At 44.2% G+C, this 23,334-nt stretch overlaps 1 protein-coding gene across 1 annotated transcript; it reads left to right on the top strand.

Moving 5' to 3' along the window:
• Positions 1-1,339: 1,339 nt before the first annotated feature.
• On the top strand, positions 1,340-3,314 carry LOC117145431 (probable cytochrome P450 12e1, mitochondrial). The gene is made up of 6 exons (XM_033311079.1): positions 1,340-1,434; positions 1,495-1,585; positions 1,660-1,903; positions 1,952-2,068; positions 2,127-2,577; positions 2,636-3,314. The coding sequence occupies exons 1-6, from the start codon at positions 1,357-1,359 to the stop codon at positions 3,221-3,223; spliced, it is 1,569 nt and encodes a 522-aa protein (XP_033166970.1). The 5' UTR covers positions 1,340-1,356; the 3' UTR covers positions 3,224-3,314.
• The last annotated feature ends 20,020 nt before the right edge of the window (positions 3,315-23,334 follow it).

Here is a 23,334-nt window from a genome sequence, read left to right as displayed (position 1 = left end):
TGTGTTTTCGTGTGGGTGAGATGTCTGCATTGTTGTTGCGTCTCGCTTTTAGCTTCATTAAATTTATGTTGCAACCCCCCGCCGCCCCCTCTTACTCCAAATATCCTGGGCCTAGTTGCACGTGCCGCGTGGCCGTAAAACAGATCGTAAAAGTTTATTACTTGCGGCTTTTGTTTGTTACTCTGTATGTGTGTGCTGCTTTCTCTTTTCCCTACGAATGTGTGTGTGGCGCGCTCTCGCCTTTCGATGTGTTTGTGTGAACCGCCGTCGCTGTCAGCTGTCAAATTGAATTTGTTTATATTGCCAACAGCTCGCCGCTCCAACAGGTTTCATTTTCACTCCCGTCCCGGAAATCATTGCGTCATGCTGATATTTTGTATTTTAACACCCCTCCGTCGCCCTCTGACTGCCACGCCCCCTTTTTCCGGCCATGTCATCCTCAGGCTTTGTGTTTAGGCTGCAAAAGTCGATTTTTGTTGGTTTAGGTCAGTTTAGTTAGCTGGCTTTGACAGCTCAAAGTCGAGGTCAACTTTTGTATGCCCATCATCAGCTGTCTCTGTGCGAGTGTGAGTGCGAGCGAGCGTGTGTGTGCGTGTTGGAGTGTCCCTGTGTGTGTGACTGGGTTTCAGTCGGTGAGTGTGTATGTCCTTACACAGGATATATTTATGGGCCCGCTGGTCGAGACGCTTACACTCGCTGCGACGCGTCCTTGTCAGTTGCCAAAAACATAAAAAATCGATTTTATTATAGCCGTCAGTCTGGCCCGTCTATATAGATTTTCTGTCACCGCTGATATTGCCTTTGTCTGGGTATTGTTGTCCCTGTGTGGGTGTGTGTTGGTGACAGGCTTAAATTTCCGGCGGCTCTGTTAAGGTTCGACTACATTTTTAAAGATCTAACAGGGTCAACGTTGCGTATGCGTTACATGTAAGTTAGCTGGGGAAATTATAAGCTAAATATGAATTTGGACACCTTAACAGATAGTGAACGCTAAGTTAAGTTTGAATTATAGTTTGAATTTATAATACACTGGGGAGATGGCTATGTGCTATGGATATAAACATTGGATTAAGCTTTAGTGCAAGTACAAGAACGAAATAACAGACGAAAGTGACAATATATAGAACTAAGATAGACATTCCAATTATGACATCATAAAAGCTTATTTCCAAGTTTTGCAATCTTTCCTACGAAATCGAGACCAAAACAAAAAGCAAAAAAAACATAAACAGAATTAATCAAATATTCACCCGCTGAGCAGAAGAGCGAACTGAAAGCTTTGCAAAGCTCACTAAATGTGAATTAATCCAAAAAGTTTTCTAATCGAATGTTGAAAGAATCTTTTTAGTCTGCCAAATGTTGTCAACGCAGTGCAACGCAAATAAACAGATCTCTAGGCAGATCTATCAGCTATGCAGGGGTCTAGCCCAAAAGGTAAGCAACAAATATTTTAAATATATGTTTATATATGTATATATGTATATAAAATAATAGGCCACAGCAGTGAGCTTGGAAGAGGCCAAGCCTTATGCTGATATTCCGGGACCCAGCAAATTGCAATTGATCAGAGCTTTTCTGCCGGGTGGTAAGTGAAGGAAAAGCTTTCCAGTATTCTCTCATTGGACAATTGTTGATCTTTTGTTAAAACCCTCTCTTAAGGTCGCTATAAGAATTTGCCGGTCCACGAAATGTTTCTCGATATGAACCGACAATATGGAAGTATCTTTAGGATGCCCAGTGTGGCAGGAACCGATATGGTGCTCACAATGAATCCTCAGGATTACGAAGTAATCTTTCGAAACGAGGGTCAGTATCCTTATAGAAGGAGTTTTGAGGTAATGGACTACTTCAAAAGGGTTCACCGGCGGGAAGTATTCGATGGCTATGATGGGTTGACTTCGGGGTAAGTAAACCAGATTTGTGGAGTAATATGATATTTATAAATTTTTAGAAATGGACCTGCTTGGGGTAAAATGCGCACTGCTGTCAATCCCATTCTGTTGCAACCGCGTAACGCCAAGCTTTATATGACGAATTTGGTGCAAGTAAGCGATGAGTTTCTGGAGCGGTAAGCAATGTTAAGATTTTCACTATAATCTAATGCAACTTCTTTTATTTAATTTAAGCATTCGCACTATCCGAGATCCTGTTACGCAAGAGATGCCAGATGACTTTGCCGTGGACATTCGGCATTTGGTGATCGAATCGATTTGCTCTGTCGCCCTGAACACACATCTTGGCTTATTGGGAGAACAGCGGAATAACAAGGATATTCAAAAGCTCGTCTTGGCTCTGCAGGATGTGGTCGAGCTGGGTTTTCAGCTGGACATAATGCCCGCATTTTGGAAATATTTGCCAATGCCTAATTTCAAGAAGCTCATGCGCTCATTGGATACAATTACGGACTTTTGCTATTTCCACATTGGGAACGCTTTAAAACGGATCGAGGAGGACGCCAAGGCTGGAAAACTGAATGAGATTGGCTTGGAAACAAGCCTGCTGGAGAAGCTGGCCCGCTTCGATCGCCAAACAGCAGTGATTATAGCCATGGATTTGCTATTTGCAGGAGCGGATCCGGTAAGCTTATAATTGCATCACTTCACAAACATTTAGGTTGATAATCTTCCATTGGCAGACCCTTGTAACCCTAGGAGGGATCTTATTCAGCCTGTCCAAGAGTCCTGACAAGCAGGCTCGACTTCTGGAGGAGATCAGGGAAATATTACCCAACAAGTACTCATCGTTGACTATGGAAAATATGAGAAATCTGCCCTATCTAAGGGCTTGCATCAAGGAGGGCATTCGGATGTATCCTATTGGACCGGGAACCCTACGCCGAATGCCCCACGATGTGGTGCTCAGTGGATATAGAGTTGTGGCCGGAACGGATGTTGGCATTGCGGCCAACTACCAGATGGCCAATATGGAGCAGTTTGTGCCGAAGGTTCGAGAATTTATCCCTGAGAGATGGCTGCGCGATGAGTCCAACTCCCACTTGGTGGGTGAAACTGCCACCCCTTTTATGTATCTTCCGTTTGGTTTTGGGCCCAGATCTTGCGCAGGCAAGAGGATTGTGGATATGATGCTGGAGATAGCCATTTCGCGGTTGGTAAGAAACTTTGAGATCGGGTTTGACTATCCCATCGAAAATGCCTTTAAGGCAAAGTTCTTTGTGCAACCAAATATTCCCTTTAAGTTTAAGTTTATAGAGCGAAGCGATTAATGTTGATGATCCTTGTAAAATATATATCATTATTCACTCAGGAAAAAACGCCTTAAAATAATACAAATTTTATATTATATGCACAAAAAATATATTTAAAGATGATGTTCTCTATAATAAAGGTTTCTTAATATTCCCACTTTTTTTTTGAGTGAACAACTTGTAAGCGCCTGGCTAAAGACTTTCAAGTGGTTTTGGTTGCATACACATGTCCTCGTCGCTGAAGTGTCCTTTTGAACTCAATACGGCAACATCCACTTGAGCCAACATATCTTTACTGCTGTCCCAAAATAACTTTGGCATTTGCCGGCCCTGTGAAGAGGACTCTTGACTGCAGAGAAAAAACACGTTGTGTAATTTATGTATATGGAGGGGTGGTGACTGGAGTATTGAAAATCTTGAGAAAAGGTATTTTAAATTAGCTTATGTTCGCAAATATCTTTAAACTAATTATCTTACAGTCTAAAGTATGAGGATCGTATAGATTTCGTTGAAAGCCTGTAAGTATGCAATACTTTTGCCAAAGATCACTTGTGGCGCCACCTTTGTTTCAGACTAAGTACTATTCACTGCCTTTAATCAACGTTAAGTTCAAGTTTAATCAGCTTTGTTATGCACTCACTTTAAGCCAGCTCTGCAGGATACTAGCCAATACTATTCGTATGCTCACTGAACTATTGCCTCTGCTTTGCCCATCCTTAATTTTATTCCATCAGAACACTCCTCGTCCTTCGTTATCGCTTGTAGTTGGACAAACAAATGCGCCGACATAAATAATGCAAAAGTATTCATTTTGACATCGAATAGACAAAGTTGCATTGAATTTTCATGTTTGTTCCTCTCGTTCTTTTATTTCTTTCAGTTACTTGTGCCGGATCTTATCTGACCCCCTCGCTCACTCCGCCTCGCTAACTCTCTCTATCTGTTTTCTGCTAGAAAGTCCTGCTCGTATGTCCTGGATTTTATGCTGCAGACCGGACTCACTCGTTGGTCGTCGTCTTGTGCATTATTAAAACTATTCTGATGGTGCTTCCGAGGATGGGGTCCACTTGAAATGTCAATGCTGGGTCCGCAGCTCCTTGCTCCTCTGCTCCTCTTCTACTCTACTCCTAGCTCCCAGCTCCTTTGCTTCTTTGCTCCTTGTTCCCATTTTGCAGTGCATAAAGTTTTATCGCTGTCGGGAGAGGGTAAGAAGAAGAAGAACCCGATTCCGATTCCCTGCCTGCTGTTCTGTCACGTTTCCTGGCCAAGGACTCGCAAACTTGTGCCCGGGACGAAATGCATTTGCAATTGCATAAATGAATAGCATGAGGAGGTGGAGCCGAAGCGAGTGGCCCAGACAAAATGAATGGAATTCATTATAGACCAGGAGATGTGTCCTGCCAAAGGTAGGGGGCGTGGCCGAGGTGCTGGCCTTTAAATTGAAAATACATGTCAACTATCGGCTGCCCACACAAATCACAGTTTCAGCGCGCATTTCGCAATTTTCGTTGTTGGATTTTCAGGGGGCGGGGTCCCATGCACTTTATGACATGGCACTATCCATCCCATTCCCTAAAAGGACCCCTCCAAATCCCTTTCACTGCCCATAAAGTGAGCAATTAGACAATGTCCCAGCCTACTTCGCCTCCCACATCCTGTGTTCTGCATCTTGGCAATCGGAATTTCGGCTTTTCGCATTGAACTTTGACTTGCCATCAACATGGGGTTCGAATGAAGTGCACGTGCAGAAAATGTATGTAATTTATGGTATATAAATTTAGATATATAATATATTACACATATTTAAGAAAATACTGTTTTTAAAGGACTTAGATCCTATGTATCATAACACAAAAATAGTAGCGTCTATTGGCTAAAAAAGCCATAACAAAGTTTATAAATTGAAGTAAGGTTCGTTGTTTGTTTAATTATATTATTGTCTAATAATCTACAAAATATTTGAATTTCTTGTACCCTTGTCACGGTGTTCATTTTCCGATTACCCCTCGGCCTTCTTGCGCCAGATCCTGTCACATGACATGATGGCCGTCCATTGCCGAGCTGCCAATTTGCAACAGCACGGGCGTGGCAAACGGACCACGTCTAATGATGGCATACATAACCTGACTTCCCCTGAACGCCTCCGACCTGGCCAGGCACACGCCCACGCCCACGCCCGGTCCTTGGTCCTTGGTGCTCCGAGCTGTTCCTATTCCAATTTCTATTCCTGGTGCCTGTGACCAGTGCCTGGTCCTCAGGCCTTGGTCCTTCGCAAGTGTCATGTCACACAACGCACTCGGCTGGCTTGTCAATTTCGCAGCTGGGCGTGGCTGGAAGCCAGGAGCATGACTTGAGCCCCAGTGGCAGGCATTAGCATGTTCCACCGAAGGCACAGAGTTTAAAGGAAGGGAAAGGAAAAAGTATCCACATTGCAGTACAGGACAATCGGCAGACACCCCACCCACTCGCACTCGCACTCACATCAACATCCAATCGCACTCCCACACCCAAATCCCCACCCACTTTCCACCCCCCCAGGATGGCGACCCGCCCTGACAGGCGTCCATGATTAATGGTTGTCAATGGCATTCCGCTCGGATCGGATCGGTTGGGCTTGACTTGGCCTGCATGCGGAAAGTAATTTTGTTATTTTAAGAAAAGCCCTCGCAGGCTCTAAGGATTCTGTTTTGCAGGAAATTGATTCCCCCCGCGTTTTCCCTTTTTTTTCCAGACCGCTGCCGCAGGAATTCCCCAACAAGTCGCAATTTCGCAACCTTTTGCACCCCGCGAGGTTCACGGCGCACAAGAAAAAAATGAAATAAAACGAAAATATAAATAAAAACAGGGGCTAGATGGTGTTAATGGCATTGGAAATTTGCGTGGGGTGCGGTGGTAGAAATTTAATGTATTATTTCGAAAAGCAAAGCATTTCTAATCGAATTGTATGCCAAATATGCGTTTCATGGGAAATTGAAAAATTGCGCCCCAATTGGGTGGATTTCCGCCAGACACAGATAATGCCGACAGAAATTTGAATAGGTTGGTTTTTAAGTGGTCGGGGTCGATAATGTCTATTAGATTGTTTGGCATTAATGATGTCTTGTGCAGAGGACAGAAGTTTTGATGAACAGGCACTTAGGGGAAATGAATAAAGTAATACAATTTAGTATTATTGACTGATAGAGAGATAGAGAGATCAAATCTTACACTAAACTTACTAATAGTGTAGGTAAAACACGTTTCAAAAGCTGATCAAACTTGGATGCTCCTCTAGGCCTTTCCATTCTTTAAGGTTAATTGGGAGCTCTTTAAATCGCGCCCCTTAAATCGCCCGCAGGACCCTGCTGCTGTGCATATATTTTTATTAATTTTCCAAATGAATTCCTGACAACGACAAAAAGACAGTGACAACGATGACAACAACAGCGGCAGAAGCGCCGGCCCAGACAGAAAGCGAGTTATCCTGGCCGCCAAAGTATAACAAAAAAAAAAAAAAAAAAATGGGGGCAGCCATTGTTGGCCACTGGCAGCCCGCTGCTGTTTCCCCCTTTTCTGGATTTTTCAGATCTTTTTTGGTAACTGTTGGCGACATTATTACGTTACTTACTTTACGCCATAAATGTTGTTACGTCATGGCAACCACCCAACGGACCATCCACCTACCCACATGTGCGCTAAAAAAGGCAAAACAATGAAATCAGAAGGAGCAGAAGGAGCAAAAGGATGCGATGGCTGCCATCATTGTTATGTGAATGTGACGACTTTTTGACTTCCGCCACGCTGATGTGTTTCCGTTTCCTGTTTTATGCACAACTTTTGTCCGCCGCCTTTGCTTCGCCTCTTCCTTGCGCATCCTTTGTGCGCTTGTTTCTTTATATTTTTAAATGTTTGCCGCTGATGAAATGTAGCCAAGGATAACTGCCTGACGATTTCACGCCGCGTTGAGTCCACCACACCCCTCGCGCCAGGATATTTGCCCGCCCGGGCTGTATGTGCATCCTCAATTTCCCTTTTATGTTATTTTAATTTTATGTTATTGTTATGACACAATGAAAATAAAATTGAATTGACACTGATGTCCTTGCTTCCTTTCCCGAGTTTGGGGTCCTGATAAGTGCGTATAAACGTATAAGAGAGCGAGTGCGGAAGCTTCCGAAAAAATGTGTGTGTGTGCCGGTTGGCAGTGACGTTTTTATTGCCCGGACACACGGAGTCCAAGTGGCAGGCAGGGCAGACATGATCACAGGATATTCAAATGGGCCATAAGTGCGGTTAAAGCGTTTCGCTCGCTTGACTAAATCTCAATCCGAGTGCCGAATCCCAATACCCAACCCCAATAGCAAATTGGAATAGCCATGCCAATCCGGCACAGAAACTTTCAATTTTTGACGCTGCCAGCTGGCGACATGACCTCTCACCCCTTCTCCGCCCGTAAATCCAACCTCCCCCAATCGCTGACAATATTATTTGTCGCGCAGGTTCAAAACAATATCATAAAGTAATTTATATGCCTGGCAGGACGCAGCACGAAGGACGAACGGAGCTGAGGGCGTGGAGAGCGCAGAGCAGAGCAAAACGGATCGGATTGGGGGCGGACTGCTACTGCTGCCTGACTGCGATGATATATGGGCGAAATGGCTTTTTAATGACAACGACGACAACAGCAGCTTGTACAAATTACAAGCCAGCACTCACACACACGGAGATTGTGATTGACCAGGACCTCCGATGTGTTGCCGCTGTGCGTTAATTTGGATTGTCTTTGGGCTGCAGCTGCCTGATAAATGGGTCACACGTACTGGTCCCATCCCGGCTTCCATCGGATGAGTGGCTGAATGGTGTTGTGACGGCGCGACTTCATCAAAATCTGTCCACCTAATGGGCCTCCCATTCCCATGAGCACATTTATTGCTGATCAACAGATTTTGATTTCTTTTGGGTTCCTTTGAGTGTGGTGGCGAAAAGTTGGCTATATTAGATTCAATTTACTGGTCTTCTAAGATTAGAACTCCTTTCTATATTTATTCAACATCCTTTTAATGTGGATCCTTGTCTATACAAATGCAGTTTTTAAATGCCTAATAATAACATGCCTTATAGAATTACTTCTTATTTATAGGCGAACGTTTAGTAAACTACTAAAAACTACTAGTTGTTCGAACTAGGCATGTGGAACTCCACTTGATTTGACAAGAACATTTATTGCTCGCACTTTTAAAAATTCATTTTGTAGTGTTACTTGGCCAGGACATGAACGGCGACCAAACCGGCCGGAGGCCAAGTTGTCGGGCTTTCTCTGTGGCTCTGAATCCGGCTTCTGGCCTCCAGTTTGGTCTGACTCTGGTCTGGTTTTTGGCCAGGCTCAGAGTCCGATTCTGCTGCTACTGCTACTGCCACTGCTGGTGCTTCTGATGCTGATGCTTTTGGCCAGGCCGGCAATATCCTGGTGTGGCTGTTGTGTTGGCTTTGCGCAGATAAGAGAATTGTCCTGTCAACCGGAATGATATATGCGCCAGCGCATTCAAATTGGGCTAACAGACGAACCAACGGCGGACTGGCCGTGCGATTGAGGATTTTCCTCTGCCCATTCCCATCTCCATCCCCCATGGTTTTTTCTTCCCCACCTTCACTCCACTCCATTTCCATCTGCAGGATGTGTTTTTCTCGCACATCAGCGTGCGTTTCCCATGGAATGCTGATGATAGTCCTTCTCCCCAACCCCCGAAAACTCCTTCTTATATGAGGGGGGGTTAAGGGGCATTCTCTTTTTTCTTCCTTGGCTGCTGTTTTATTTTCAGCGATTCCTTTTTTCCAAGCGGGCTTGTCGAGTTGAAAAATTGGTGTGAAAATTCAAAAGGAGCTGCGAGTGTGTGAGTTATGTGAGCGCTTGTGTGTGTGTGTGTGCGAGGGGTGTTGCGAAATTACTTCGTGTGTAAAATTATGCGAATTGCGTATGGGGAAAAAAGTGGGAAAAAAGCACGGAAAAAAGGATCTGAAAAAGGTGAGCGAATATTCATGCACGTAGCTGCGAATGGAAAAGTGGGAAAATGGGCGAGGAAAATGGGTCTGGGATGCGGGCTTCTCACTGCTTGGCATCTCACTTTTATTGCATTTCAACACTTGAGTATGCGCGCATGCAGAATTTCTCATAATAAATGTAATAAATAAAAATGTAACCTGAAATGTGACAGTTTCGTTTGATGGGAACGGGTGAGTGGAATATAAATCCGCGGCACACGAAATGTATGCAAAAAGGACGAGAACAGGTGAACCCAAGTGCCTGCACCCACATAAGTTATTAACAAGTACGCTTTCTGCGTGGCTCTTTTAAATATTGCACGAGACTTAAAATTAACTGAATAACTGACAGCGGGAGTGGATTTTCCTGCTCGCAGGATATTTGCTTTATCCTCGAACGAGTTGAACGATGACATCAGTGGAGTAAAGCTCTCCGTCTTTGCCTCGTTTTGAGTGATGCCAGCCTCTGGCCACACAATTCCTTAAATTTGCTCAATTATCGTCCATCGATGTGGGGTTTCATCTCCTCCGGCTCTTTGGATTAACTTGCCCCTACCCTGCAATTTGTCAAACTACGCAGTAAATACAACAAAACCACACAGCAACTCATACCAATCCGAAAAAATGAAGGATAAGAATTGAAAGCTTGAATATGGCGAATAGATAATATACTAACTTTGGAATGATAAGAACTACTTCTATTAGAGAGCAATTCAAAAAGGTTTCTATAAAATGAAAGAAATAACAAATTAAGATGTTAATACTATTTTATTTTATATATGATTAACATGAAGGAATGGACTAACAGACAAATTAAATGCGTTTGTATATTTTGTATCAAACCTCTTCGTCGTCTGAATCGCTCTTAGGGTATTTGAAGTCAATGATATATACCAATTGTTTCATGCAAAATCAGCACAAAATTTTCAACGCCACAAAGAGCAGCGTCATCAGTTACAAGTCAACAACATGGAGGAGTACGAGCCACAAGAACGATGGGGACAATGAAATAATTGACGCCATTGATGCCGTTGCCAAACTCAAACTGAAACTCAAACAGAAAAGCCAGAAATCAGAAATGTGAAACAGGATTCCGGGATGCCAGGATGGGGCATACAACATTCTTTGGGAATTGAGCTCATTATGGCATCGGCATCAGCAGTATCACGAATGCCATGCCAGCGCCACGCCTCCATTAGTGTAAAAAGCCATGCCCCCGGCCAGGTTCACGCCCCCTTTTGCCGCCCCGACCAAAAGTCACAGTGTGGTCAAAATCGGGCTTCCAAATGGAGGCGTGGGCTAAATCAAAAGGGTGGCGGATGGATAATGGTGCTCCGGCTGGCTAACGATTCCAAATTGCGTCAAAGATGAGATAGTATGCCGAAAGGAGAACATGAGGGTCCTCTAAAGCGGGGTATCAGGATGGTTTTATGTCCACGTTTTTAATATCGATAAAATATAAAATGGCGGTTAGAAAGGTATATACTTATTCCTCATTCTCTTAATAATCTGCATAGAAAACTCTCCTAGTTTTTGTCAGAATTTGTTCAGCGTTATAATTTATGTCTTCCTAGATATTTCATTATATTTTTCTTAGGCAAATTCTGTGTCAATATACCCTGTTATCCTCGAAGTGCTGGGTACCCCACTGCGTGGTTGCTGTTCGTTGGGGCTTTTGATTTCTGTTTGGGCCAGCAAAATGGGCGCCAAAAGTGCTCTTGCTTAGGCGGGAGATTGATGCCCGGCAAGCAAGTGCCATGATGACTGCCAGGCCTCCATTCGTGCTCCTTTGCCGCGCCTCCACCTAAAACTCCGAAGAACTGGTCCTGTTCTATCGAGCGTTTCGAGGATAACCCATTGCCACCCCTGGGCCAGATGCCCCTGCTCCTGCTACTGGGCCGGCCTGGCCAGCCCATTGGAACGGCAGTGAGGCTGCTCTTTGGGGCGTTCAGGCTGAATAAATGGGTGTAAAGGGCAAACAAAATGATTAATTGCCCTGAGCTTTGATCGCCTGCATGCACAGCAGCAACATCAGCAGCCGAACAACAAGGAGTCGTGGAAGGATGTGCCCAACAAAGGGTGCAAAGGATGTTGATGTACATAGTTGTGTACTATGGCAATGGCAGTGCAGGGGAGAGCGGGGAATGGGTTCAGTCCCTGGCGTTATAACAGAACGACTTTGCTTCCGTTTGAATAAACAAACACGGAAATGTAACCCTTGCCAGTACAGCGACAGGAATTGGAATAGGAATAGGAACAGGAGCAGGAACAGGAGCGGCAGGAGCAGGAGGAGCTGAAGCTGGGTTCAAACTAATGCCGACCAAATGGCCAACGGCTAGCTCAAAACTCCGCCCACTCAGTGGGTGCACTGCAAGAAAATTTCTGTAATTGTTACATTTATAAACATAACATTACAGTATAAATCCCAAATGTTTATTTTGAATTAATTAAGTCATGAACATACTTATTAATATTAAAGTTTACTACTATCATCATCATTATACTATACTACATTTTACTATACTATCATCATTATGATGTGAGTTTGTTTTTCAGTGGAGCTGTGAGTTTAGCTAGGCAAAGTATCACTCAACAACAAAGCGCATCGCAGCGCGTTTTATCCTTTGAAATCCTCTAATGAGAAGGGTTGAAAATTGCTGCGGTTGCCGCTTGTGCAGCTTTTCCTGCTTTTCCCGCTTTCGCAGCCTTTGCTGCCTTTGCTGCTCGTGCTGATAACGTGGCCAGCAGCGTTGGTCAGCAGTGGTCGGATAAAAGGATAATGCGGGTCTGCCCACGCTCTGACCGCTTCTGTGTCTGTTTGTGTGTGTGGGTGTGAGTGGGCTTGAGTGTAATGTAGCATGGCAGGACTCTCTCGAGTATTTGTTTTAAAATTACATAAAAATTGCTGTGCTGAAAAAAGAGCGGAGAAAAAAGGACTCCTGGTTGGCAATATGAAAAGCACATTTTAGTGCCATAATTTCGCAGGACATCGTAAAGTACTTAGAGCTAGGCCTAGCCAAGGAAATTTAATGAAAAACGTTCGCCCAGGCCATAAACATTAAGAAATTTTAGCCCTGCCCAAGGAGCCAAGGAAGGTTTGGGGGGCGGGGTGGAAAAAACCTGGCTGCCTGGGGGCGTGGCCGGGCTCGAGCCGACGATAAGCAGACAAATCGCTGAGAAAAATACGCAATTTAAATGCATAACACACACAGGACATGCCTAATGCCAATAATAGAAAAGGAAATCCCGTCACAAATCCTTCGAGCGCTCCCAGGGCATGCGAAAAAAATTATGTGGCCTACGTTATGGGGCGCACACACACACATACGCTGAGGAAGATATTCATACATATGTGGAAAAGACGTTGGAAAATATAGAAAGTAATCTTGCGAGGCGAAAAGGACGTGGCCAACCACCTTTGGCGACATTTTGTTGCAGATTAAGTTCTATTCGCACATGGCTGGCTTGAAATACGATACACGCACACACACGAACGGGGAGCGAGGTGTAGCTGTGTGTGTGGGTGCCTCAAAGTAATTGGGACATCCTGCGAGCATATAAAGTGGATATAAAGTAGCAGGAGGAAGCGGGATCAGGAGGAGGAGCAGGGGCAGTAGCAGTAGCAGCCCTAAGGCACAAACATCGCACCGGCTCTCTGGCATTTTTATGCGTTCGAATGTCGTCGTGCCTCATCCGCTTTTCCGAATCGGAACCCCAACCACCGGGATTTCCCCCAACGCAATTTTATCCCCCTATCCCATGCCTGTCGGTTTCCCGGGAATTATAACAATTTTCATGCTACTTTTCTCTTTTTTATTTGTTGTCGCGCTGAGCTTATGATTTCTGAAATATGACATTCGAAATGGGGCTTTCGGTTGCCTGTTAAAGGAAGTTGATGCCGCCGCCATTCCGAAATATATTAATAAATTCTCGTGTCTCATATTGGAAATGTCGCAACTTTCGCTATAATTCAGCTATTGTTTTTGCACTTTGCTGATAAAAGCAAGGAAACTTTAACTACTTTTGATTGGTTTTTGCAAAAAGGTTGAGATAAGATTAAAGTTTCGGCCATGCTATCAGGGCATACCAAAAAATTGAATATTACTTATGTAACAATCAATCCCTACTATTATGATATGAGATGTGCAGAGAAACTTATGCTTAACTGCATTAAATAATATCAACTTTTTTCCTCCTTCAATTAAAATATCTATAAAATAATATCAACATTTTTACTCCTTCAATTAAAATTTCCATTACAAATTTAAATATTTTAAGAAAGAATTTAAGAGAATAGAAGTGGCTAGGTTCTCGAATTAAGCCCCAACATTTGTTGCATCGCTTGAAACTGTAACTCTTTCCCCCGGCTCGACACTCATCATCCATCTTTATCTCTGCGATTTAGCGTCGGCCATTGTTGTGGCATCACCATTGTGGCCAGCAGCCGCACAATCGCCATCGGACATCCAGCAATCCTGTGATCCTGCAATCCGTTGGTGCAGTTTGCAAGGTAAATATAATGCAATAGATGGAATTTTTATCAAATGTAAAACGATAAAAGGGAGTTGTGTGTGTTTGTGTGGGAATGGGGAGTTTTTGGTCCTCGAGAGCGGTGGCAGCACCGACTACCCACCACAGCGACGAATCCGGGATCCCGAAATCGAATCCCAGATCGGCCGACTGGCAGGCCAGAAGCCATTTGTCAAATGCGAGGCGGAGGCGGCGGCGGAAAAGCGGAAAATGCGCGACGCTGAGCCGCAGATAAAACCGTTCGGAAAAGCACAAAACAAACATCAAACGGGCAAACAAAAAGGACGACAACAAAAACAAAAGCAAAACATGAGCGGGCATGAATATAAAATGCGACACAGGCACACACACACACACGCAAATATACAAATACACGGAAAACAAAAGGATGCGTGGCCATATTTTTCACGCATCGCTCGATGGGCGCGCGTGGGAGTGGGACGGAGGTAGAATGGGGGACAGGGACAGCAAGGGCATATCCTTGCGCCATAATGGGATTATGGCCGATTAATGCATTGACATGTAACGATTTTCGATTGAATTTATCGTTTTTCGGCGGCTCGAGCCATTTTATTCATTTACGCCCACACGTACGCTACTGCAATGATATTTGCACGCACGTATACAAACACTCCCCGTGTCCTTGCGCCCTCCCACCCCTCCTCTCCTACCACCCATGAGTGTGCGTGCATGTGTGTGTGTGTGTTTGTCGCTGCGGGTGTTAGAAAACAAAAGCGCAAGGGAACAACAGGCTAACAACACGGCACAATATGCAAAACAAAACCATCATCAAATGTTGTCTCTAGTTTTTATTATTTTTACCCTTTTCCGCATCCTGACAAGGGGTCGTTGCGACTTTTCCAGCAGCTTGGAGCTGGCATTTTCAAGTGGCTATAACGAAATTCCACATCCTCTTAAGGGGAATTTATTCAAATATTAACCTAATGTAACTTGTATATTCTAAAGAGTCAAGAGATTAGTCAAATGCTGAATTTTTAATATATATATGATGGATATTTATTAAAGAAGAACCCACCCAAGCTGTTTATATGTAATAACATAAGTGAATCTATGTTGTTTGACCAAATTACACGTTAGTGAAATAATTATTTCCTAAAGCGTTTCGCGTAAACCAATTCATTGGACCCTTGAAATTGGCAAAAACAATGATGAATGTGATGGGCTGTTTTATTTATTAGCCACTTAACTTTGGCTGAGTATCCCGCATTCGCAGTGATTTCCTCTCGAGCGTCGTCCTTGCTGGCATTGTTGTTACGGGTATTGCAACTGCTATTGCCACTAGTGGGCTGCCAAGTGCATTGTTGTTCGCGCTTTTTAGACAATTAAAACTAACAATGCACTGGCCAGAAGACAAAAGAGCCCGAAAGAGACCAGGAGCAGCAGTGCCATTCTGTGATTAACACATGTAAAGCGTGGCAGTTGGCGAAAAGCGGCGGGGGATGCGATCGAAATTGGGATGGGGGATGCGGAATGGGAGCAGTGGAAGAGGATATGGCAGCACATGGGACTGTGTCCGGACTTGACTTTATCAATTGAGCATCATAAGCCCGGTGGTGGAAGTCGCCTGTGGTTGCTCCTGGTGCTCATGGTGGTGGTTCGTCCTGGTGCGCCCGTTTCCCCTTCTCCCGGAGTCCGGCAAACTGCTTCATTTTCGCTGCAACTGTCGCAAGTGGCGTCGATTAAGTCGTAATTAGATTTAAGGATATGGCACCAGCGGCCCAGCAAGATGATGAATTTCTCCTGCGGCGCCATGCTGTATTGTTGCAGAGAGAAAAACAATCACTAAATATAGCACTATGCCAAATATATAATCTACAAAGGAATGATTCTCGAATATTTATAAATCTTGCATTTTATTTGACTAAATCAAGATATATTAGTTTATTTACCTTTGCAGTTGTTCCATTTCCTCCCAAGTCAATTTATTCATTTATATGGATTATATTTCTTTAAGTGTACTTCCGTTGCTGTTTGGCACTTCGCACCCCAAGGGGCCAAGCGGGATGGGAACGGTCAAATGAGCAGTCGCTAGTTGGCAATCGGCAGTCGGGCAGCTTATGGCATGTTGTGCGACGTTATCAGCGGGAGCGGTACCGGGATTGGAATTGGCATCGGCATCAGCACCAGAAGCCGGCAAGGAAGCGGGAGTGGAAACAGGACACGGAGCAGCAGCGGCAGGAGTCACCCCTGCGCGTGTGTTAATCAGCGTAATGGTGCCATTCCCCGGACCATTTCCAATCCACAGCGCATCGCAGTCCCAAGCCCAATCCCAATGAGAATGCTCACATGCGGGGCCAGCTGCTGGTGGTCTCCGTAAGCTGGCCACGATTCCTTCAACTTGGGCTCAACTTGCGCATTATTAGCAGCCAGCGGAGTATCCTTTGTGTCCTTGCTGGTGAGCACTATTAGTGCGTCTTTCGCTCGCTGGCTGTGTCTGTCTGTCACTGGATTTATTGCAATCATTAATCTTCTTTGCCGGACCCCCGACCACCCAACCACCCATCCACCCGCCACCTTGCCATGTCCTGTGCTGCAGTTTTACCCCATCCATTCAGCAAGGACCTCCTTCCATTCCGAATTCTTTCTTGCGAGTAAGATGTTATTAAATTTTTGTTGCTACTGCTTTGATTTTATTAATTTGGCCTTTGGTGCGTGGAATAGTTAAGTAACTATTTTCTTGCACTGTGAAAAATAGAGGGCATAAGTAGAACTACTTTAATAAGTTTAATATATAGTTGTTAAGGGAAATTATAATAATATAATAACAACATAAATAGTTTAAGCATTTTAATCACAAAGTAAGGAAAGGTAAATGTACTTTTTTGTTATTTAGCTATAGTGATTATGATTGTTATGTCTTTTAGGCACATTTAACATTTTTTGTTGAATTTTTTATAGTGCACCAAGTCTGGTTTCTCAGCCTGATTGACGTCTGCCAGAGACTCGCAATGTTGCCAGTTTTTGGCTTATAATTGCTCGGCACTTGATGGTATCCGAAGAGGGGGAGGTGGGTGGTTCGGTGGTAGAAGGTGGTTGGGTTGGCAGCGGGGAAGGGGTAAGGTGGGGTTGTGGCAGTGGCTCGAAGAAGGGCAACCAGTGTCTGGTCATTAATCATGGCGATGTTGCAACAACCGAAAGCGTCGTTCGGGGGTTCGCTTCTAATGCAAACTGCAGTCGTCGCTGGCATTCGCAGACTGGGCGACTTTAATTGCTTTCAGGGAGTTGCTCTTCCTATTTTCCATTTCCCGGGGCGGGAAAACGAAAAGTCCTGGCCGCAGCTCTGGCAGCCATTTTACCTATATTTGTAAACAAATTAAATGCATTTTTATGTTTGCTATCCTCATTTAATGAAACATTGTTTTACTTCTTGTTTCCTTTGCGCTTAATAATCTCATAAGAGAGATTTGGTGGAAAAAACGGTGAAAGAAATAACTATAAAAATTATAAATTTTTAATCACATACGCAAAACAAATGTTATACTTTTTAGGCTTAAGTCTCGGACTTATTGGAAATTTAGTTTCATCAGGCTTGAAATTTTTTGTTTTAAATTTACATTACATTATACATAATTGAATAATTATAATAATTAAATTGTCATAATCAACATTTGCAATTACTTAATATTATAAATTGATTATTTAATATCTACCTTATACATTTAAGTTGTTTATATAGCCATGTACTTTTTTTATTTTCGTGTACTATTTATTTTACAAAATTAAACTAAATTACTGCTGGCAAATGCTAATGCCGGCAATGATAAAATTGTTGAATGTTTTTTGGCCATAAAGTTAATGCCCGGGTCACTTTAATTCTCACCTCAAATGCAGTTGAAGCCCGTGATAAGTTCGTACCTCCCGCAGAGATAGCCAGGTTCGATTTGGAGTATCGCGGGCGGTTTAAACGGGTTTAACCCAATGGCATTTCGGTGGGGGAACCGCAGTTATTTATTTATTTACATCTGCGTGTAAACTCCGTGTGTTTGTGTTCTTTTTTTCACTGTGTTTTTGGTGCGGATGCCAAACGTATTTCCAATTGGTTTGTGATTACAAAAGCGTATCGGGCGAGTCATGATGTGTGCAAACATTAAATGGCGTCACTCCCCCCCTTTTCGACTCCCCGAAAAGGGGGCGGTGGATCGGCGGCAAAGGGGGAAAGGCTGCCATACGCACACGGATATGTATGACGCGTATCTGCGAGATACATTCCAATATAAATACAAACAATGCGCGGGGAATGTTGGCCCAAACACATTCAGCAAACATTACACGCATCGCGCTGTGTGTGTGTGTGTGTGCCAAATGTGCGTGTAATTGCAAATTCAATGAATTGTTTACATTTCTTTGCGCTGGTTGGCCTCGGCCCCGCCCCCTCGTGTTGGCCATGTTGTTCACTTGAATTTCTCAGTATTTTATCTTTTTTTTTATTCGTTTTGCAGCGCTGTTTCGCTGCTGATTTCATTTATAATTCGTGTGCAAAATTAAATTAAAGCCAACTGACAGGCAGGAACCCCCGTTGCCCCTTTTTATTGCGTTTTAGCTGGCAATCATTTCCATTAGCCACGGCAAGCAGCGAGAATTTCACATAATTCACAACTGGAAAATTGCTGTCAAGAAGGAGAATGAGAATTCGAGTTTCGAGTTGCGAGCCGGAAAATGCAGCCAAATACCGAATACCGAATGCGCCGCCTCATCACGCATGCATCAAAGTGCAGCAACACCAACAATAACAATAACAGCCATCAAGACGGCGCCCAACAAAAGGCTAATTGCAATTTGACTGCGTTTACAAAACTTTCAGCCCCTTCAGCCCGTTTACCCACTTCGACGAAGCCCAGCGCACAGTTGCGCTTTCAAATTGCTTTTTTGCTATGAATAATTTAACTTTTTTGACTTTCGATTTAGAGAAAACACGATAGCCCGAAAAAAAAGCCCGCAACTGAAATTCCTCTGACATTGACAGGACGAAACGCAATTTCTGCCCCGTCCTGAAATTCCAAGGCAACTTCTAAGCACTGCAAAAAATAGCTAGCTACAACTTAAATCTCAAGACCAATTCTTATTAGTTAGTTTTTCACACTTCTATTTGTAAAATAATAAATTTGAAATGTATAAATTGCTTTGTTTCTTTTTTAACGGAATAAATATATTTAAACGCTCAGTGATAACTTAAAAACCGTCGAGGGGATTTGGCTTGTTTTTGCCGCCGGTGGGAAAATATTTCTCTTGCGTTCTTAATAAGTAAATTGGCGCAATTTGCCACACGCGCCAAATTAAAGGGGAAGCCTGGGAAGTCGTCCAGCTGCAGTGGCGAGTGGAAATCATATTGGAAATCCAAGGCAGCCTTTCGGAACTCGACTCCTGGACTTTTGAGGCATTTGAGTGGAGGACTCTGGAGATCCCTGGGGTCACCAGGGGCAGCGAACCCTTCGCCGCTGCGATTCATACACCATTCATCATATTAAGTGTTTTATTACACTCGACTCCTCTCGCTCGCTCTCAGTGTCTCCGCTGGATCAAATCCCATTACGGTAATTAAATCACATCCATGTGAAAATTACATAATTACAACTCACAACACACACACGCACGGAGAATATTTAACCACTCACACATAGTTCATATGCGCAAGTCCATAAACGTATTAAAAATAATTTACTTAATGTCAGAGCCGCCGAGGAATTTTTCGAAGAGCCCGAAAAATGTAATTCAACACTTTGTCAATTAGTGTGCCGCCCCTCGAAACTTTTCCCGCTTTCTGGGAAATTTTTCGAGTGGCAAACACTCAAAGGGTGACTGATCCGAGCCTGGATCTGGACAACCCCTCGGAAATCATTGCACACACATATACACACGCACTCTCGACTCTCCAGATTCGAACCCCAAAGGATTCCAACCACATTAACATTGGTAATTAGAAATGGGGGAATATAGCCTTGGCTTGATTTGGCCAGGATTGTTCTGCTTGGAGACTCATTACAAGCCAAATCATTTATCAAAACAAACTTTGTGGGGTCCGGATTGTCCACTGGGGAAATACTGTTCGCTTATATAGAGCTCATATATCCTTAAATCAATTTCAACCTTTAGTTGAGGAGTTTTGGTGCAAAACATCCTAAGCAAGTCTGTCAAATTTAAATTAAATTTAAAATTCAATTCTATATGTATTACTTTAAATTTTTTTAGAAGCAAGGACTTTGATTTGGTGCTCCAACTCACACCCATCGATCACCACCGAGTACTAAATGGACGCTCCAATCCATCGAAAAATAGCATCGGATAATTCAGGACCGGTCAAAATTGGTCAGGGCAATCAGAGCACCCCCGTCCTGATACATTGAGTATCGATTAGGGGCAATGCATTGCGGCTGGCCGCAGCCAAATCAATGCTAATTTCAGCCAAGTTATGGCACCACAGAGCCAACGAGCCGATGAGCCGCCCAACCGCCCAGAAACCTGGAACCAGGAACATGGAACCCACTGCAGGCAGGTGAACACACAATTGCACCCGAAATGCGATGGGGGAACGGTGGGTAGACATCAGGTGAGGCACAATGACAATAACCGAAATGAATGCATTTCCAAATCTAATCATTGCGGACCCTGCAAGGCATGTCCATAAACCAAACGGAAAACGTGAGCCGTGATAACTCAGAATGCACATTACAAAATGCCAAATTCAGGATGGGGCCAGAAACGAGCTGGCAGCCCACACCAGTTTAAGCCAGATCAAAACTGGCCAAAAGCAAGCCGCAAGCTGGCGAGTATCTTTCGGATACATGGCCCAAAATGACAAAATCATAATTGCTTTTCCACAAATTCTGTGGTCGACCTCCTGTCCGCCCCGAAAAATAGGTTTAAATGTATTGATAATGCACATTATGCGAGTGCAAAATTAACAGCCAGCAAACTGGTAAATGGAAGCCAGACAGTTGGACATTTTCACATATAGCATACATATGTAGATAGGGAATGGCTGGCAAATTATACAAAGTGTCCAGCTTCCCTACAGGATGCGGTTTTGGACTTGTATTCGTATTCAGATTCCGATTCCGATTTCGATTCCGAATCCGATTCGAACGGGGAATCGGCGAAGAGGCGTTTTATAATTAAACCACAGTCAATTACAGACAAAAGCGTCACTCAGGCGTCGATGCCGATGGTCGGGGCATTCGTGATAATTGGGTTTTCATATTGAAATTGGCCGGCCAAAGCCAAAGCCAAAGCCAAAGCATTTAGCCTTGGGCCGCCTCTGGTTAACAACTCCTCCTTCTCCTCCTCCTCCTACTCCTCCTCCTCCTTTGCCCCTTTTAACTCCGTTTTGTAATTGCATTTCACGATTTAGCGACAGGGCATCGCCTCAGATGAACCGCCATCTCACTTTTTGCCAGCCGCCACTGTTGACAATAATGCCGCGAATAATATGACGAAATGTAGAACATCACCGCCGACAATGGTCAACTGAAATCGATCCCAAAACGAATCGCATCGAATGCGAAAACCTTTACCAAAACGCAGACTTCGACAGACCGTCAAACATAAAAATTGACGACAAAAATTGCCGGGGAAACACATGCTCCACATATTTGCCGGACATTTATTGAAGTTAAGTTCGCTGTGAGGGGCATAAATAAAACATAATCCCTTGCAGCCAGGCCGACTCGATCGGGCTAGGGATCGGGATGGAAAAGAGCTGGGGGCATGGTATCTATAGGCAACGAAGACCGGGATACCCTAACACAAGGTAGCCCACACTCAGTACTCTATTCTATTATTATTGCTGTTTAGCTGTAACTAAGCTGTAAATACTTATATAAATGTTATCTTCAGTTTTCATTTAAACGTAAAGTATTTTAACTATTTATTAAGTTAATATCTAGCCAAGCTTAGATACCTTTAGTTAGGATATGAAAACGGCAAACGAACGCTGAATCCATTCGTCCGGCAAGTGGAAACAATGCGCTGGGCAAGAAACGCTTGGCAAACCTGTGCGCATGTGCAATTGATCGAACAAGACTGATGGAGCAACTGGGATTACGTATGCCCCCTTGACGTTGCTGGCCCCCAAAACCCCCCGCCCCTTTTCGTCTGCCAGGGGCAGCCGCCGTTCCCAGGTTCCAATTGAGTTTGCAACTTTTTGTGGCCGCGGCGGATTGAGCAGGATTGCTGGCTAGCTGGTTGTCGGGTTTGCCGGTTGGCTTGGCTACCAAGTGCTACCAAGATTAAGCCCGGTTTTGGGTCTGGTTTTCAGCCAGGATGGTTGGCTGGATGGCTGGCAGAATTTATTTAATCTGCTGCGGCGTCGGCGGCGGCTGCTCAAAGCCAGCGAAATCAACGCATAATAATTTTTCACATGCGCCGATCGCTGGAAACGGACGACGACAACTGGCTACTGACTTACATACCCGAAAAGCGCATTTATCAAAGCTGCAAATGGACACTCGGAGGGGGGAGTTGGAGTTGGGATCGAAATCGGAGTCGGAGTCGGAATGGTCATGAATGAAATTCTGACGACAACGGAAGTTGCTGTCCCTGCATTAAAAACAAAATAAGTAATACGAAAAGGAGCCACTTTGGGGACAGATTGAGAGGTCATTAGGTGAAGTAAGGTGGTGGCATGATCTATGCGAAGACCCAACGGATATCTTTGGGAAACTCCTGCAGTACTGCCTCCGCCTTTCTTTGACCCACATCTACCTTAAGCTGGGCAATGATAAATTGGGCGAAAGGAAAGGAAATTAAAAGCCATAAGGCCCGGCAACTAGATTAGGCGCTGGCACAAAAGGAAGCGAAACCAGGGACCGGAAAAGCGAAAAACAAAAAGAAATTCCGTGCCGGCGGAAATGTCAAAATGGGCGCAAGACACACACAAACAGAGAAAAACTCGAAAAAAAGACGGCAGAAAGGATAAAAGTAATTAAAGCCAGTAACCGAAGGAGACAAAAGCCAGGATCATGAGATGAGGGCCTGACAGCCCGAAAGTATGCAAGTTGGCTGGAAGGGAGATGAGGCGGGAAAAGTCGGAGAAAGTCAAGGAACCCGCTACAGGACACTAAGTAACCGAATTCCACGCGCCGCATTTTTAATTATAAATTATTCAAATTCAGCAACATAAATCATTGAGTGCACGCACCCAGTCCAGCTGGATATAAAAAGAAGTGGAACGCAAAACAAAACCCAATCCGATGGCGTTTCTCTTTGTGATTTTCCTGGCTCTTTGGAGAGGGGTGGGCATAGGTCGGGGAAAAGCCAGCGAAAGTGGGCAGGACTGCGGCTCCGCTTCACACGCATCGCATCGCATCGCACCACATTCGCAATAATCCTGATTTATTGCCGTTTTGTAGTGATTGCACAAGATTACGCGACAACAAATAGATCCTTCATTCCGCCGCTCAGTCAGTCACGAAATGCTAAATTGTAATCAAACAAAGGCAAACCCAAGGCGAGCCAGGACCAGGACCAAAAAAAAGCAGGACTCGCTGCGCTTAATTTACAAAACAATAGAGGACAAGGAGCAGGATCAGCAGGAGCCGGGCAGTTCGGGGTTCGAATGCCAGCAA

The sequence above is a fragment of the Drosophila mauritiana genome, chromosome 3R (assembly GCF_004382145.1).
Source record: "Drosophila mauritiana strain mau12 chromosome 3R, ASM438214v1, whole genome shotgun sequence".
Lineage (NCBI taxonomy): Eukaryota > Metazoa > Arthropoda > Insecta > Diptera > Drosophilidae > Drosophila > Drosophila mauritiana.
Note: the sequence above shows the minus strand (reverse complement) of the source record. Positions and strands in the feature narration are given on the sequence as shown.

Coding starts and splice junctions, on each gene's coding strand:
- LOC117145431 (XM_033311079.1), top strand. CDS start 1,357: ATGTTGTCAACGCAGTGCAACGCAAATAAACAGATCTCTAGGCAGATC. Junction 1,586..1,659: donor CAGAGCTTTTCTGCCGGGTG/GTAAGTGAAGGA, acceptor CCCTCTCTTAAG/GTCGCTATAAGAATTTGCCG. Junction 1,904..1,951: donor TATGATGGGTTGACTTCGGG/GTAAGTAAACCA, acceptor ATAAATTTTTAG/AAATGGACCTGCTTGGGGTA.